This window comes from Entelurus aequoreus, linkage group LG23 (genome assembly GCF_033978785.1).
Source record: "Entelurus aequoreus isolate RoL-2023_Sb linkage group LG23, RoL_Eaeq_v1.1, whole genome shotgun sequence".
In the NCBI taxonomy this organism is placed as follows: domain Eukaryota; kingdom Metazoa; phylum Chordata; class Actinopteri; order Syngnathiformes; family Syngnathidae; genus Entelurus; species Entelurus aequoreus.
In genome coordinates, this window is record NC_084753.1 from 39,394,778 (window position 1) to 39,410,539 (window position 15,762).

The 15,762-nt window shown below is 40.9% G+C and overlaps 1 protein-coding gene across 1 annotated transcript; it reads left to right on the forward strand.

Moving 5' to 3' along the window:
- The first annotated feature begins 2,936 nt into the window (after positions 1-2,936).
- On the forward strand, positions 2,937-11,350 carry LOC133640593 (oocyte zinc finger protein XlCOF6-like). The gene is made up of 3 exons (XM_062034097.1): positions 2,937-3,377; positions 3,636-3,902; positions 8,996-11,350. The coding sequence occupies exons 1-3, from the start codon at positions 3,275-3,277 to the stop codon at positions 10,669-10,671; spliced, it is 2,046 nt and encodes a 681-aa protein (XP_061890081.1). The 5' UTR covers positions 2,937-3,274; the 3' UTR covers positions 10,672-11,350.
- Positions 11,351-15,762: the final 4,412 nt, after the last annotated feature.

Consider the following 15,762-nt stretch of genomic DNA (forward strand, 5'->3'; position numbering starts at 1 on the left):
TCTCTCTTACACAGTGTCAGTCAGTTTACAATTTTGGGGCCCTGTTGCTCACCAAAATACTGACTTAATGGACCACAATGGTGGCTTTTTGTGCCATCCATTTGCCTTTTTAAAGCATTACATGGATTCAATTCTTTAAGATGTCAATAAACTTCTCAATCAATCAATCAATCAATCAAACCCCCCACTTGGCCGTCAGTGTCCTGTCCGTTACAACTTCTTCACAACTCCCCAAGATAGGAGACACTCAGCATCCTTGGGAAGTCGACCCCAGGGGCTGGCCTATGTATGTTTATGTGGTGTTTTATGAGCCCTCACATTCAGTGGATGTCAGCATGATGGGACATTTTTTTCCAGAGACTGGCTGGGTGAGGACACACAAGGCCCACGCAAAACAGGAACAACATTCTTCCTACAAAACACCAATTCTGATGCACCAATAGATATTGAAGTGAATTAATTAACTCATATTATGTTTTGCTTATGGTGAAGGTTTATATTCACCTTGGAGAAAGCGAACGACCAAGTTTAAAGGCCTACTGAAAGCCACTACTACCGACCACGCAGTCTGATAGTTTATATATCAATGATGAAATCTTAACATTGCAACACATGCCAATACGGCCGGGTTAACTTATAAAGTGCAATTTTAAATTTCCCGCTAAACTTCCGCTTGAAAACGTCTATGTATGATGACGTATGCGCGTGACGTCACTAGTTAAACGGAAGTATTGGTACACCATTGAATCCAATACAAAAAAGCTCTGTTTTCATCTCAAAATTCCACAGTATTCTGGACATCTGTGTTGGTGAATCTTTTGCAATTTGTTTAATGAACAATGGAGACTGCAAAGAAGAAAGTTGTAGGTGGGATCGGTGTATTACCGGCTGGCTGTAGCAACACAACCAGGAGGACTTTGACTTGGATAGCAGACACGCTAGCCGACGCTAGCCGCAGACTGCACAGATGATCAGGTGAAGTCCTTCGTCCTTCCGTCGATCGCTGGAACGCAGGTGAGCACGGGTGTTGATGAGCAGATGAGGGCTGGCTGGCGTAGGTGGATAGCTAATGTTTTTATCATAGCTCTGTGAGGTCCTGTTGCTAAGTTAGCTTCAATGGCGTCGTTAGCAACAGCATTTTTAAGCTTCGCCAAGCTGGAAAGCATTAACCGTGTAGTTACATGTCCATGGTTTAATAGTATTGTTGATTTTATGTCTATCCTTCCAGTCATTGGTTTATGTATTTTGTTTCTATCTGCATCTGAGCACGATGCTATCACGTTAGCTCCGTAGCTAAAGAGCTTCACCGATGTATTGTCGTGGAGATAAAAGTCACTGTGAATGTCCATTTCGCGTTCTCAACTCTCATTTTCAAGAGGATATAGTATCCGAGGTGGTTTAAAATACAAATCCGTGATCCATAATAGAAAAGGGAGAAAGTGTGGAATCCAATGAGCCCTTGTACCTAAGTTACGGTCAGAGCGAAAAAAGATATGTCCTGCACTGCACGCTAGTCATTCACTCTCACGTACCTCATCCACAAATCTTTTATCCTCGCTCAAATTAAAGGGGTAATCGTCGCTTTCTCGGTCCGAATCTCTCTCGCTGCTGGTGTAAACAATGGGGAAATGTGAGCAGCCCTTCCTCCTGTGACGTCACGCTACTTCCGGTACAGGCAAGGCTTTTTTTTATCAGCGACCAAAAGTTGCAAACTTTATCGTCGTTGTTCTATACTAAATCCTTTCAGCAAAAATAAGGCAATATCGCGAAATGATCAGGTATGACACGTAGAATGGATCTGCTATCCCCGTTTAAATAAAAAAAATCATTTCAGTAGGCCTTTAAGTAAATAGTAGTAATTCAGTTTGAGCACATAATAAGATAAGACCCCTTAGTTTGACATTCGCAGGTGGGCTGGATCACTCCTCATAGGGAAGAGGCCCTAATAATTTGTATTTCGGAATACAAATGACTATTAACAAGATGGTGGCGCGCACTCCCACTTTCGGTGCTTCCTTTTATGTTTTATAGTGTTTTGGTTATGTCTGTCTACCGTCGCGACACAACACAGTCCTCAAAACCTGCTGGACATTGGTTTTCTACACAGGATATCTGTCTCCAGCGATTTACACCGCTTGCACAACATACCCGACGAGATAGCGAGACCGCAGAAATCTCTGTGGATTGTTATCGGACTCAGCAGGCGACGCAGGCGGCGGCGGGAGAGGAAACAAAAGCGGGGCTGCCGGTGTTGTACCGAAATCTGTTACCCATCGGAATTTGTAACTCCAGGGGGCGATGTTCCCATGGCGTTTGTTTGATGGTTAAACGGCAAGCCCAAAGAGGAGGAGAAGAAGAACGCTTGTGTAAATGGCGTAAACTATCCTTATCTATATTGGAAAATGTATGTGTGTGAGAGAGAATCAACAGCTGATACAATGGACTCATACTATAATGAAAGTAAGTCATTGATTTCCAGAATATGTGTAATTCATTAATGCTGAAATTCTGACAACTGACGTTTCAGCATTAAGGATAGTTTACGCAATTTACGCAAGCGTTCTTCTTCTCCTCCTCCTTGGGCTTGCCGTTTAACCATCAAACAAACGCCATGGGAACATCGCCCCCCGGAGTTACAAATTCCGATGGGTAACAAATTTCGGTACAACACCTGTCTGGGGACCAGTCAACCTCGCCCACGCCTCCTACCACTCCGTCCCGCATGAAGCTGAGGAGCCAGGACTCGTCTCGCTCTAAAAAGGCAAGTTATGATTTAAAGGGGTCATATAAGCTACTGTTTATTTACAAAAATAAGTTGTATGTCTTTGTTTTGAAAATGTAAAATGTAAAAGTTTATTTTTATTTTCAGAATGTTGAAATAGTTGTACCGGGGGTGGGAGGAGGGAAGAGCTGGTTACGTGTTTCTCTCGCGAGATCTGACAACACTGCGCGCGAACCAAACACGGCGAGGATAAAGCAAGATGGCGTCTGACGGTGAAGACGTTATTGCAGTCGTCACAGTTCAGTGTTCTTAATCTGTGCGTCCATGTACACATATATGTCCTTTATTACACTCTATTAAATAGAGTAAACATCGTTAATAACTGTTTGCATCCGGTTATATTAATCTGAGCGCACTTTGATTCTTCTCGAGCTAGCTTAGCCTGCTAGTTAGCTTAGCTTGTTAGCTGCTAACAAAGAGAGGCGGAAGTGATCAAAACACATCGCTAAGCAGAGATCAAGTGTGAGTGTAAAGTGTTGTGATTGTGTGAAAATGTGCGAAAGAACGATAGCAGAGTACGAGGAGGAACTTTGTCCAACAAAAGAGGAGAAGGAGCGACAACATCAAAAACATCAAGTTGTGTTACACAGAAAAGGTTTGTTTACTTCTTACTCTCACATGTTTACTAACTTTATATTTATTGTTAACACTATTCTTAAATAGATTGTCTATAGGAAGACGAATTGTCATGTGAGGATGATGCACTGATTGTTTTACATTGTTCATAAAAACCAAGCAACACTGTTTTATCCAGTAACTCGATTAATGGAAAAATAGCCACAGCCCTATATTTCATGTACGATTTAATATTTAGCATGTAGGAGTTAAAATGTGTTTTGTTTGTGTCCTGTAGACATCCTTCAGCTGATTGGACACCAAGAAGAATCTCTCCCTCATCTGCAGGGGGACAGTTTCACTTTAGAGGATCCACAGCCCTCACATTTTAAAGGGGACAAGGAGGATCCACAGCCCCCCTATTTTAAAGAGGAAGAGGAGGGAGAGTGTCCTGTAGGGCAGGAGGAGGCTGATCTCACCAAGTTTCCACTGACTGTTGTCTCTGTAAAGACTGAAGAGCATGAAGACAAACCACCTGAGTCCTCACAGCTTCATCACAGTCCAAGTAAGCACAACATCCACATATCATCTAATACAATGTTTGTGACACATGTTCATCCGGGGGCCACATTTATGACTAAAGATGGAGATATACTTGCTTTTTAACACCACCATTTAAAAATGAATGCTCATCAATCATCAACAATGTAATTGCTGGGGTGTAACCATGTGACCTAGAGGCCGTCCTCCTTACATCACGTGGTCAAATGAAGGCAAACATTCAATATGGCTACTGTTTATTTACCTTTAGCAGCACACATGTCAGCATATTTCAAAGGTTTAGTGGTGAAGATTAGGGATGTATACCAAGTACCATTTTTTTTAGTACCGGTTCCTAATTATGTTGTCCATGAGGACCGTGAAGATTCTGGACTAACAACACAACTATTTGTATTTTTAATTCCAGCTGACTGACGTAACTATGACACGTTGTCACATTGAGTTCAGCTGCCGCTGCTACACATTAAAATCAGCTTTGAATAATGACAAATAAGGAAGCAACAACACGCAAAATTTGATGTGTGTGTTATTGACAAGAAGATGACATAACTGCATTTCACCTTGCACTGCACACATAGTTGACTTCTTTAAGACTTCAAATAAACAGCTGTTGATAAAAGACTTCCCTGCTCTGAGATGTTACAGAACATCATGTTGGAGGTGTTCAACCTCTTGTGCTAATAGGAATATTTAAAATGCCTTTTTCCCACTTTTTTATTTCCACACATTACATGTAGTACCGATAAGACTACTGATAAATACTGGTATCGATAAGGAATATCGATTAGAGTATCATATCGATACATTTTTTACGATTTATATCCCTACTGAAGATACAAGCCAGATATCTTTTTAAAAAATATATTCAACGTTTATTTGGATTTAGTTACTTCTCTGCTGTCCAGCAATGTCTCAATCAATCTAGTTTATTAGTACTAATTAGCAAAGTTTTCTTGTCTTTCTAAAGTCTTTCTTTTGACAGCCCCCTCGTGGTAAAGTTGTCCGAGTGCAAACTGAGGCAGTATTTGTGACTGATAAAACTTCCGGCAAATCAAAATTTTAAGAAATTGTTCCGTAAAGTTCATTACTTTGAAGACGGCCAATAAAAACGCAATCAAAATCAGAATTACTTTAATAATCCCAGAGGGGAAATTAAGAATTTCAGCACAATCCCATTTAAGAGCAGACAAACATTACAGGGAGACAGAACAGGATCGCTGACGGGTCTGCCAACTTCCGGCACCCCTTACAAAAAAGGTGAGAAACAAGTAAATGCTGGGGAGGGAGGAGAAAAAAAAATTCAGTCTAAGCCTGGGCCCCTGGAGAGGGGGTCCAGACTGAGGCCAAAGAGAAAAACAACCTCGTAGCCATAGCACACATAAACATGTGTGTAAGAGGGAAACATCAAAGAACACAAATTACATTAAAGACATTAAAAGAGCAGTCACTTCTACACACAGCCACAAAAGTAAAACAACAACAACAAAAACATATACACTGTGGTGACCTCTGCGGTGTTCCACGCCATCGCCTGCTGGGGTGGGGGGGAACATGGCCAGAGACAGGAGCAGACCAAACAAAGCAACCCAGAGAGCCGCCTCTACCCTCGGCTGCCCACCTACTCTCGGTCAGTGTCCAGTCCGCACGGATGAGCGAGGATACGTCCAAGGAGACCGAGGTGTCCGATACCTGCTCATTCAGCCAAGGCACTGTGAAGCTTGTCCGTCCCGGCTCTCAGCGCCAGCTCCGCAGCCCTGTTTCTTCATCCGCATCTCCTCCAGTCTCTCCAAACGGACTCTGGTGTGGCAGAGACCCAGCAGCTGGTCTCCATAGCCAAAAGGCTCCCGGGAGGCAGATCCAGAAGTTCACAAAAAAGCAGTTCTCTCGAGAGGGGCTGGACTCTTTTCCACTCTGGCGTTGCAAGCAATGAGAGGCGACGGGCTGGGGTGGCAATTCTTGTTGCCCCCCCCCCAGCTCAAAGTCTGCACGTTGGACTTTAACCCAGTAGACAAGAGGGTAGCTTCACTCCGCCTTTGGGTGGGGAGACGGGTCCTGACTGTTGATGGTGCTTACGCACCAAACAGCATCTCAGAGTACCCACTCTTTTTGGATTCCCTTGAGGGAGTCCTGGAGAGTGCTCCCTCGGGTGATTCCCTTGTTCTACTGGGGGACTTCAACGCTCATGTTGGCAACGACAGTGAAACCTGGAGAGGCGTGCTTGGGAAGAATGGCCGCCCGGATCTGAACCCAAGTGGTGCTTTGTTATTGGACTTTTGTGCTCGTCACGGATTGTCCATAACAAACACCATGTTCAAACATAAGGGTGTCCATATGTGCACTTGGCACCAGGACACCCTCGGCCGCAGTTCCATGATTGACTTTGTAGTTGTGTCATCGGATTTGCGGCCTCATGTTTTGGACACTCGGGTGAAGAGAGAGGCAGAGATTTCTACCGATCACCACCTGGTGGTTAGCTGGCTCCGATGGTGGGGGAGGATGCCGGACAGACCTGGCATGCCCAAACGCATTGTGAGGGTCTGCTGGGAACGCCTAGCAGAGTCTCCTGTCAGAGAGAGTTTCAATTCCCACCTCCGGAAGAACTTTGAACATGTCACGAGGGAGGTACTGGATATTGAGTCCGAGTGGACCATGTTCCGTGCCTCTATTGTCGAGGCGGCTGATTGGAGCTGTGGCCACAAGGTGGTTGGTGCCTGTCGTGGCGGTAATCCTAGAACCCGCTGGCGTACAACAGCAGTGAGGGATGCCGTCAAGCTGAATAAAGAGTCCTATCGGGTCCTTTTGGCTCATAGGACTCCAGAGGCAGCGGACAGGTACCGACAGGCCAAGCGAAGTGCGGCTTCAGCGGTCACTGAGGAAAAAACTCGGATATGGGAGGAGTTTGGGGAAGCCATGGAAAACAACTTCCAGGCGGCTTCGAAGCGATTCTGGTCCATAATCCTCCTCCTAAGGGGGGGGGAGCAGTGCACTGTCCACACCGTGTATGGTGAGGATGGTGTGCTGCTGACCTCTACTGCGGCTGTTGTGGATCGGTGGAGGGAATACTTAGAAGACCTCCTCAATCCCACCAACACATCTTCCTATGAGGAAGCAGTGCCTGGGGAATCTGTGGTGGGCTCTCCTATTTCTGGGGCTGAGGTTGCCGAGGTAGTTAAAAAGCTCCTCGGTGGCAAGGCCCCGGGGGTGGATGAGATGAGAGTTAAAAAGCTCCTCGGTGGCCGCGCTCGGGAATCATTTGGTGATTTAACCCAAAACCCTTGATGCTGAGTGCCAAGCAAGGAGGCAATGGGTCCCATTTTTATAGTCTTTGGTATGACTCGGCTGGGGTTTGAACTCACAACTTTCCAGTCTCAGGGCAGACACTCTAACCACAAGGCCAGCAAGTCGATGGTTAATGCATCCTCAATAGAAAATAAACCTTAGCAAAAGTTAGCTAACAATTGAGTCATTGGTAGCCGCTCTATTCTGCCTATAAAGTGCTCTAAATAACATCCTAAAACCTTGATCAACATTTTAAATACACACTATAAGTATATATGTAATGTAGTAACATTCTTAATAACATGTCATATTTACATATCTTGCTCATTTTAAGCATACAATGTCTGCTCTCACTGGGATGCCGACTGATGGGATGTTCATATCTTCCCGTTTAGATGAAGAATTCATCCTCTCAAAGGGTTAAAAAAGGGTAGGTGCAAAAAAGCGTATTTCCGTCTCCAGGTCTAAGTTGGGTGTCAAAGTTGAGCAAGTTCTCGGTTTATGTCCACAACCTTCTACTACATAAGTGAGAAGCATGATTTGTAGTCTAGAATTAGCTTTCAGCATCTTAGAGGCGAGAAAGCAGCTCAGTATGTCAATATAGCAGCATAAGCTAGTTACTTCTGTGATCAATGCGCCGCTAAAAGTAGGTCCTTAACGTTAGCGCTTATAATAACAATATCGCTAATACTTGGTTAATATTCAGGTCACAAAATGTAAATGGAGTATTGTTGGCAGTTTTTGGATGGTTATTTGGAGGACTTTGTGGGTCTAATAAAGGAGCTCCCATTGACTCCAATGTTAGCTGATTTTTGCTCTCGTTTATTTACTAATTAGAATTCATAAAACTTAAAAACATATGTCTTACATAAGGATTGTGAATGATAGGTGACATTTTTAAAAAGTGCAGTTTCCTTTGAAATTGTCAGATAAGTAAACAGTCCTTCAAATTAAATATGAAAAACAATTGAGGTTGTTTATAGATATTATCCACAATGAAGTTACAGTAAAACTAAGCACACAAGGAAAAGTACATTCATATACACATGAAGTACACATATGTGTAAGAATCATGTTAACCACCAAAATATTGTCTCGTTCTCCTAAAGCCAATATCGAGTATCCTTTGGTGAGCTGACCGTATCGTCACACCCCTAATTAAAAGCACACCAACCCCATGACATGACACTTCCACGTGATGTAGAACAGTAGTACCACATTTTAAACATACACACACATCTGAAGAATATAGAAAATAAATATATTTGGTGGGCCAAACAAAATGACTCGGCGAACCAATGTTTGGTATGGGCAATATGACCTCAAATCTATATCCTAATAACAATATATGTCACGATATATCATTTGGTGTATGAATGATAATAGAAGAATTTCAAAGCGGGTTACAAAAGCTCCTAATTTGGCAGCTGGCATATGCAGTAACATATTGTGTCATTTCTAATTGTATTTTGTCGAAACAATTATTATTAATGTACTTGTTTATTTACTGTTAATATCTGGTTACTTTATTTGAGAAAATAATACTAGAAATGATGTAATATTTTGCTGCATATTTTAGCAACTAAATTAGGAGCCTGTGTATGTATATATATATATATGAAATAATATATCACAAAATCAATTTTAAACCATATCGTCCATCCATAGTAAAAGTCCTGTCGTCCTGGTTTGTTTTTCTTTTCCTGTGAATTCCTGAGATTTCAAGACAGTTCATACGATAACTTGTTTTTCCTAAGTGCATGTAAAAGTACTGAATGCATTGTGTGACTGAGCAGAGATGGTGTGTTTGTCTTGCAGACGTCTGTGAAGAACATCTTCACCCTGAGCAACAGAAGTGGAGCTTCAGGATGCGGACGGAGGAGCCACAGCCCTCCCACATTAAGAAGGAAGAGGAATACCCACTGATCCCCCATTTTAAAAAGGAAGAGGAGGACCAACTGATCCCTCATATTAAAGAGGAAGAGGAGGAACACAGCATCAGTCAGCAGGGAGAGCATCTTGAAGGACTGGAGGAGGTTGATGTCACCAAGATGCCAGTGACTGGTGTCCCTGTGAAGAGTGAAGGTGATGAGGTCAAAGGTGAAAGTGAGGAGAAGAGAGAGGCGGAGCCTCCAAGCAGCAGCTCAACTCAACACATGACAACAGAAGCTGATGGAGACCACTGTGGAGGATCACAAGCAGACAAGCTCTTAGCTCCACTATCAGATAGTGAGGACACAACGTCACACTCTCCTGACACTGATGATGAACACTCTAAAGATGATAAGACATGTCACACTGACAACACACACTTCACATGTTCTCACTGTGACAAAACTTTTAAATACCATTGTCGTCTAAAAACACACATGAGAATACACACTGGAGAAAAACCTTTTTCATGTTCAATCTGTGGTAGAGGTTTAACTCGTAGGAAACATTTGAAAGAACACATGAGAATACACACTGGAGAAAAACCTTTTTCCTGCTCAGAATGCGGTAGAGATTTTAGACTAAAACAAATGCTGACAGAACATATGAGAATTCACACTGGAGAAAAAACATTCTTGTGCTCAATCTGTAGTAAAGGATTCCCCCAGAAGGGGCATTTGATACAACACACAAAAACACACACTGGAGAAAAACCTTTTTCATGTTCAATCTGTGGTAAAGGTTTTACTGAAAGGTACCATTTCAAAGCACACATGAGAAGACACACTGGAGAAAAAAATTGTTTATGTTCAATCTGCGGGAAAGGTTTTGTAAAAAGTCAGTGTTTAAAAGAACACATGAGAACACACACTGGAGAAAAACCTTTTTCCTGCTTAGAATGTGGTAAAGCTTTTGTACGAAGAAGCCCTTTAAAAGTACACATGAGAATACACACTGGAGAAAAACCTTTTTCCTGTTCAGATTGTGGTAAAAGTTTTGTAATAAAACAACATTTAAAAGTACACATGAGAACACACACTGGAGAAAAACCTTTTTTATGTTCAATCTGCGGTAAAGGTTTTGCTCGAAGGCAATATTTCAAAACACACATGAGTATACACACTGGAGAAAAATCTTTTTCCTGCTCAGAATGTGGTAAAAGTTTTGCAAGAAATCAAAGTTTAAAAGAACACATGAGAACACACACTGGTAAAAAACCTTTTTACTGCTCAGAGTGTGGTAAAAGTTTTCTAAGAAATGAAAGTTTAAAAGTACACATGAGAACACACACTGGTGAAAAACCTTTTTCATGTTCAATCTGCGGTAAAGATTTTACTCAAAGGTACAAATTAAAAGTACACATGAGAACTCACTCTGGTGAAAAACCATACTCCTGTTCAAGCTGCAACAAAAGCTTTCGTCACCTAAACACTCTTACAGCACACATGATAACACACACAGGAGAGAAAGTGTTGAGTTGCAGTGTGTGTGGTGAAAGATTCTCTTCTAAGTACCAGTGTAAGAAACACAAGTGTGCTGGTGAGAACAGCAGCAGCAAATGAAGATGCAGGATTTGAAATAAACTGTCAACACTTTAACCTTGACTTTCTAACAACATCAGCACATAGATTCTAACATTTATAGATTAGATATTTTAGATTATTGCTTTTTTCAGTTCAGTACATGTTTTAATATACAACATTGTATACTTTTATTTAAAAATTAACACAACACTTTGACTGTAAAGGTGAGAATAAACAGGACAAAACATGTTACAAATACATTTTATGTGTATAGAGATATTTAGAAATCATTTTTAATTATTAATGATGTTATAGATGAACTCATTTATATGATGTACATATTTGTTTTACATGTGTTCATACCTTTGCTTTTGAGTACACATAAATCCCTCTTAGTTCATATTTACTGGTTCACATCTGAAACATCTTCTGGACCACTTCTGGAAGCATATTATTATTTACTTTATACATAATTTGAGCAGTTGTCCTTTATACAATTTTAAAATGTGTGACTTTATGAATCATTTGTTGGGTCTCAATAATCCATTCTTTTAATTATCTTTATTACTCTCTTTTGTAATATGAATATTGTTGTGTGATTGTTTTATATGTAAGTCCCCTTAATGCAATATGCAGATTAGAGAAAATGGCAACATTATATGTGGCAGGTTATGAAGGATAGTTTTGTTTTTAATCATCTACATTTCTTATTAAAAAACTACACATGACAATTGTTTTTTAAAGTTGTTTTTTCCCCTTTCTTAGAATCCCTCAAACATCAATTTCAGAAAACATGGGAAAGTTTGGAATGTTAGGGAAAAGTCAATAATGTACATCATCCCACAGAGCTTTACTGTAAATCCATCCATTTTTTCTACCACTTGTCCCTTTCATTTGATATGTATAGCCTTTAATCACAAACTTGTCCGCCAAAGGGTGTTGCGTTTTGGAGGAACTCCTTCTATCAGAGTGCTGTTCAACACAGTTAAGAGGAACCCAAGGATGTGCAGGACACTGAGTAAAACACTTCTTTTACTGTGGAAATCTACTCACAAAAACAATCCAAACAGGAGGTAACGAAAAAGTGACGCTGCGAAAAAGAGAAGACAAAATGTGCATTGTGGGTAAAAAAACAAAAGCTACTTATATACCAAAATAAACTCATTTTGGTTTGGAGTTACAAGACGTGCACACTACAAAACAACACCAAGATGGATGGCACTGGGAATGGCCAAGGTAGCAAAATACTCGAAGCATAGAATCAACTGGCGTGGAGTGGAATCGCAGAGTGCCATCCAGCTGTCAAGGTGCTGCTTAAGTAGCACCAGGGTCAATTGGAAGCAGCTGTGCACGTCCCACAACTCCGCCCACAAGGGCAACACAGGAACTCTCGGAGGAAGGAGAAATGTAAGGTCAACTGCACCAAAAGAGGAAAACTGACAATACAAACCACAAGGTGGCAGCAGGCGGTGACAACTTCCCTCAAATTAATTTGGAAAAAATGGACTGAGCATAAGAGATAAATCATCACAAATAAAGTTAACTCATTCAAAAAGTTTAACTTTGTAACTCACTTCTATCCAAATTCATCCAGGATGTTTCTCCAGAATGTTCCATTGGAGAATGCTGTCAAACTGTTATGTCTACAAGGAAAATGTAAACCAAATATTTGTTTGTTAAATTCTGTCCTTATATATATATATATATATATATATATATGCAAAAATATACATATATATATATATGCAAATATAATATGTATATATTTGCGTATATATTATATGCAACTATAATATGTATATATTTGCATATATAATATATATAACGGCAAAGGAAATTTAAAAAGAACATGAAAACCTCCCACATTCTAAAATACGTTATAAAAACGATTAGCATCAAAGACAAAAATAATATCATGAGTGTTATATTTATTTTGTTTCTTTTTTTTATTTCCTTATGCTACTGTTGTTTCAATACATTGTTAAATATTTGAATATTTTTACAGAAATAAGTTGTATGTCTTTGTTTTGAAAATGTAAAATGGACAAGTTGAGCATAAACTGATTTGTGACTGGATGGAGATGGAAGGGGATAGTGAGGGGATGTATGAGGAAGGTATGGACATGGATAGGACTAGAGGGGAGAGAGGAAAGAAGTGGAGAGGAGGGCATGAAGGAAAGTGGAGTTCAAAAAGAGTACACGAAGATGATGAAGGAATAGAAAAGAGGAAAAAGATTATCGTAGACATCTGCAAGATCATATATAAATTTAAATCAGATCAAGACATGAATGATATTAGTTTGATGACACTGGTTAAGGGGTTAAAGAAGGACATTGGAGAGGTGGAGATGGCGAAGGTGCTCAGGGACGGACGGCTTTTGATCAAGTGTAAAAATGGAGAGCAAAAGAACAAAGCAATGCGGTTGCAAAAGCTGTGCAACAAGATAATAAAGGAAAACATTGAAGTGGGAGAACGAAAGGAGGCAATAGGAGTCGTGACAGGAATCCCAAGAGGTGAAAATGTAGATGATTTGAAAGGAGAAATAAAAGGGCGAACTGTCACAATGATGAAGAGAATGATGGCATTTAGAAACGGAGAAAAGACGGAGAGCGAATTTGTGCTAGTGCAGTTTGTCGAGGAAGTCCTCCTGGAAAGAATCATGATAAGGTTTTTAAAGGCCTACTGAAATGAAATGTTTTTATTTAAACAGGAATAGCAGATCCATTCTATGTGTCATACTTGATCATTTCGTGATATTGCCATATTTTTGCTGAAAGGATTTAGTATAGAAAAATGACGATAAAGTTCGCAACTTTTGGTCGCTGATAAAAAAAAAGCCTTGCCTATACTGGAAGTAGCGTGACGTCACAAGAGGTAGGACTCCTTACAATTCCCCGTTGTTTACAATGGAGCGAGAGAGATTCGGACCGAGAAAGCGACGATTACCCCATTAATTTGAGCGAGGATGAAAGATTCGTGGATAAAGAACGTTAGAGTGAATGACTAGAGTACAGTGCAGTGTATCTTTTTTTGCTCTGACCGTAACTTAGGTACAAGGTCTCATTGGATTCCACACTCTCTCCTTTTTCTATTGTGGATCACGGATTTGTATTTTAAACCACCTCAGATACTATATCCTCTTGAAAATGAGAGTCGAGAAAGCGAAATGGACATTCACAGTGACTTTTATCTCCACGACAATACATCGTTGAAGCTCTTTAGCTACGGAGCTAACGTAATAGCGTCAGGCTCCAATGCAGATAGAAACAAAATTTAAAAAAATCCTGACTGGAAGGATAGACAGAAGATCAACAATACTATTAAACCATGAACATGTAAATACACGGTTAATAATTTCCAGCTTGGCGAAGCTTAACAATTGAAGCTAACTTAGCTACGGAGCTAACGTGATAGCATCAGGCTCCAATGCAGATAGAAACAAAATTTTAAAAAACCCTGACTGGAAGGATAGACAGAAGATCAACAATACTATTAAACCATGAACATGTAAATACACGGTTAATAATTTCCAGCTTGGCGAAGCTTAACAATTGAAGCTAACTTAGCTACGGAGCTAACATGATAGCATCAGGCTCCAATGCAGATAGAAACAAAATTTAAAAAAACCCTGACTGGAAGGATAGACAGAAGATCAACAATACTATTAAAACATGAACATGTAAATACACGGTTAATAATTTCCAGCTTGGCGAAGCTTAAAAATGCTGTTGCTAACGACGCTACGGAGCTAACTTAGCTACGGAGCGGCGGCGGGCGTTGTAGCTTTGGACGACACCCCGGCCGCCATCATAGTCGGCAAGAAACATATATTTCCCCAAAGTTACGTACGTGACATGCACATAGCGAGACGAACGTACGGGCAAGCGATCAAATGTTTGGAAGCCAAAGCTGTACTCACAGTAGCGCGTCTGCTATCCAGCTCAAACACAACACAACCTCCTGGTGTTGGTGTTGCTGTAGTCCGCCGCTAATACACCGATCGCACCTACAACTTTCTTATTTGCAGTCTCCATTGTCCATTAAACAAATTGCAAAAGATTCACCAACACAGATGTCCAGAATACTGTGGAATTGTTCGATGAAAACAAAGCAGTTTGTATGGTGACACATTGGGTCCGAATACTTCCTTTGACCTTGGGACGTCATGCGCATACTTTATAAGTTAACCCGGCCGTATTGGCATGTGTTGCAATGTTAAGATTTCATCATTGATATATAAACTATCAGACTGCGTGGTCGGTAGTAGTGGCTTTCAGTAGGCCTTTAAGCTTCTACGTTCGAGCTTACGTCCCACCCCCAGTACGCTGTTTCAAGTGCCAACGCTATGGGCACATAGCTAGTGTGTGTCATGCTAAGATGAGATGTGGAAGGTGTGGAGGGGAGCATGAATACGGACAATGTGGAGACAATGAACAGGTCAAGTGTTGTAACTGTGGCGGGAATCACACAGCAGCGTATGGGGGCTGTGTCATAAGGAAACAGACAACAGAAGTACAGCAAATCAGAGTAGAAAGAAATATTACATACGCAGAGGCAGTTAAAGTAAGACATCAAGAAAGTGCAGAACAAGACACAAGTGAGAATAAGTTCAAGTAATAAAGAACAAGAGGCAGCAAATACAGGAATTTCCATGGACAAACTAGTTGTGTTCCTGGCATACGTAATAAAGTGTACAGAACAGGCAAGAAATAAGACTGAGAAGATCAAAATAATCGTCAAAGCAGCAGCAAAGTTTTTAAATGTAAAAGAACTATCTTGGGAACAGGTGCAAGGTGAACTACAGACAGTAGACGAGACGGAGTCATGTGACCACAATCCAACGCCATGTTGATTGTTCAGTGGAATGCCAGAAGTCTAATAGCAAACAGACAGGAATTAAAGGGATATGTTGGAGTCAAATTTCCTTAGTTGTTTATATTTTGTTTCCTCTAATTGATTGCTGGCCTCAGTTCATGCTGAATTTCCTATTCGGCAGATTGCTCCGCCCACTTCCTCTTGACAACCAGGAAGTATTGACAGGGATGGGACCGTTGATATGGTGCGGTTGCCATGGTAGCCTCCTTTAATTGGGTTCAGGTGTGAGCACTGGTGGGGCGATTGCATGGAGG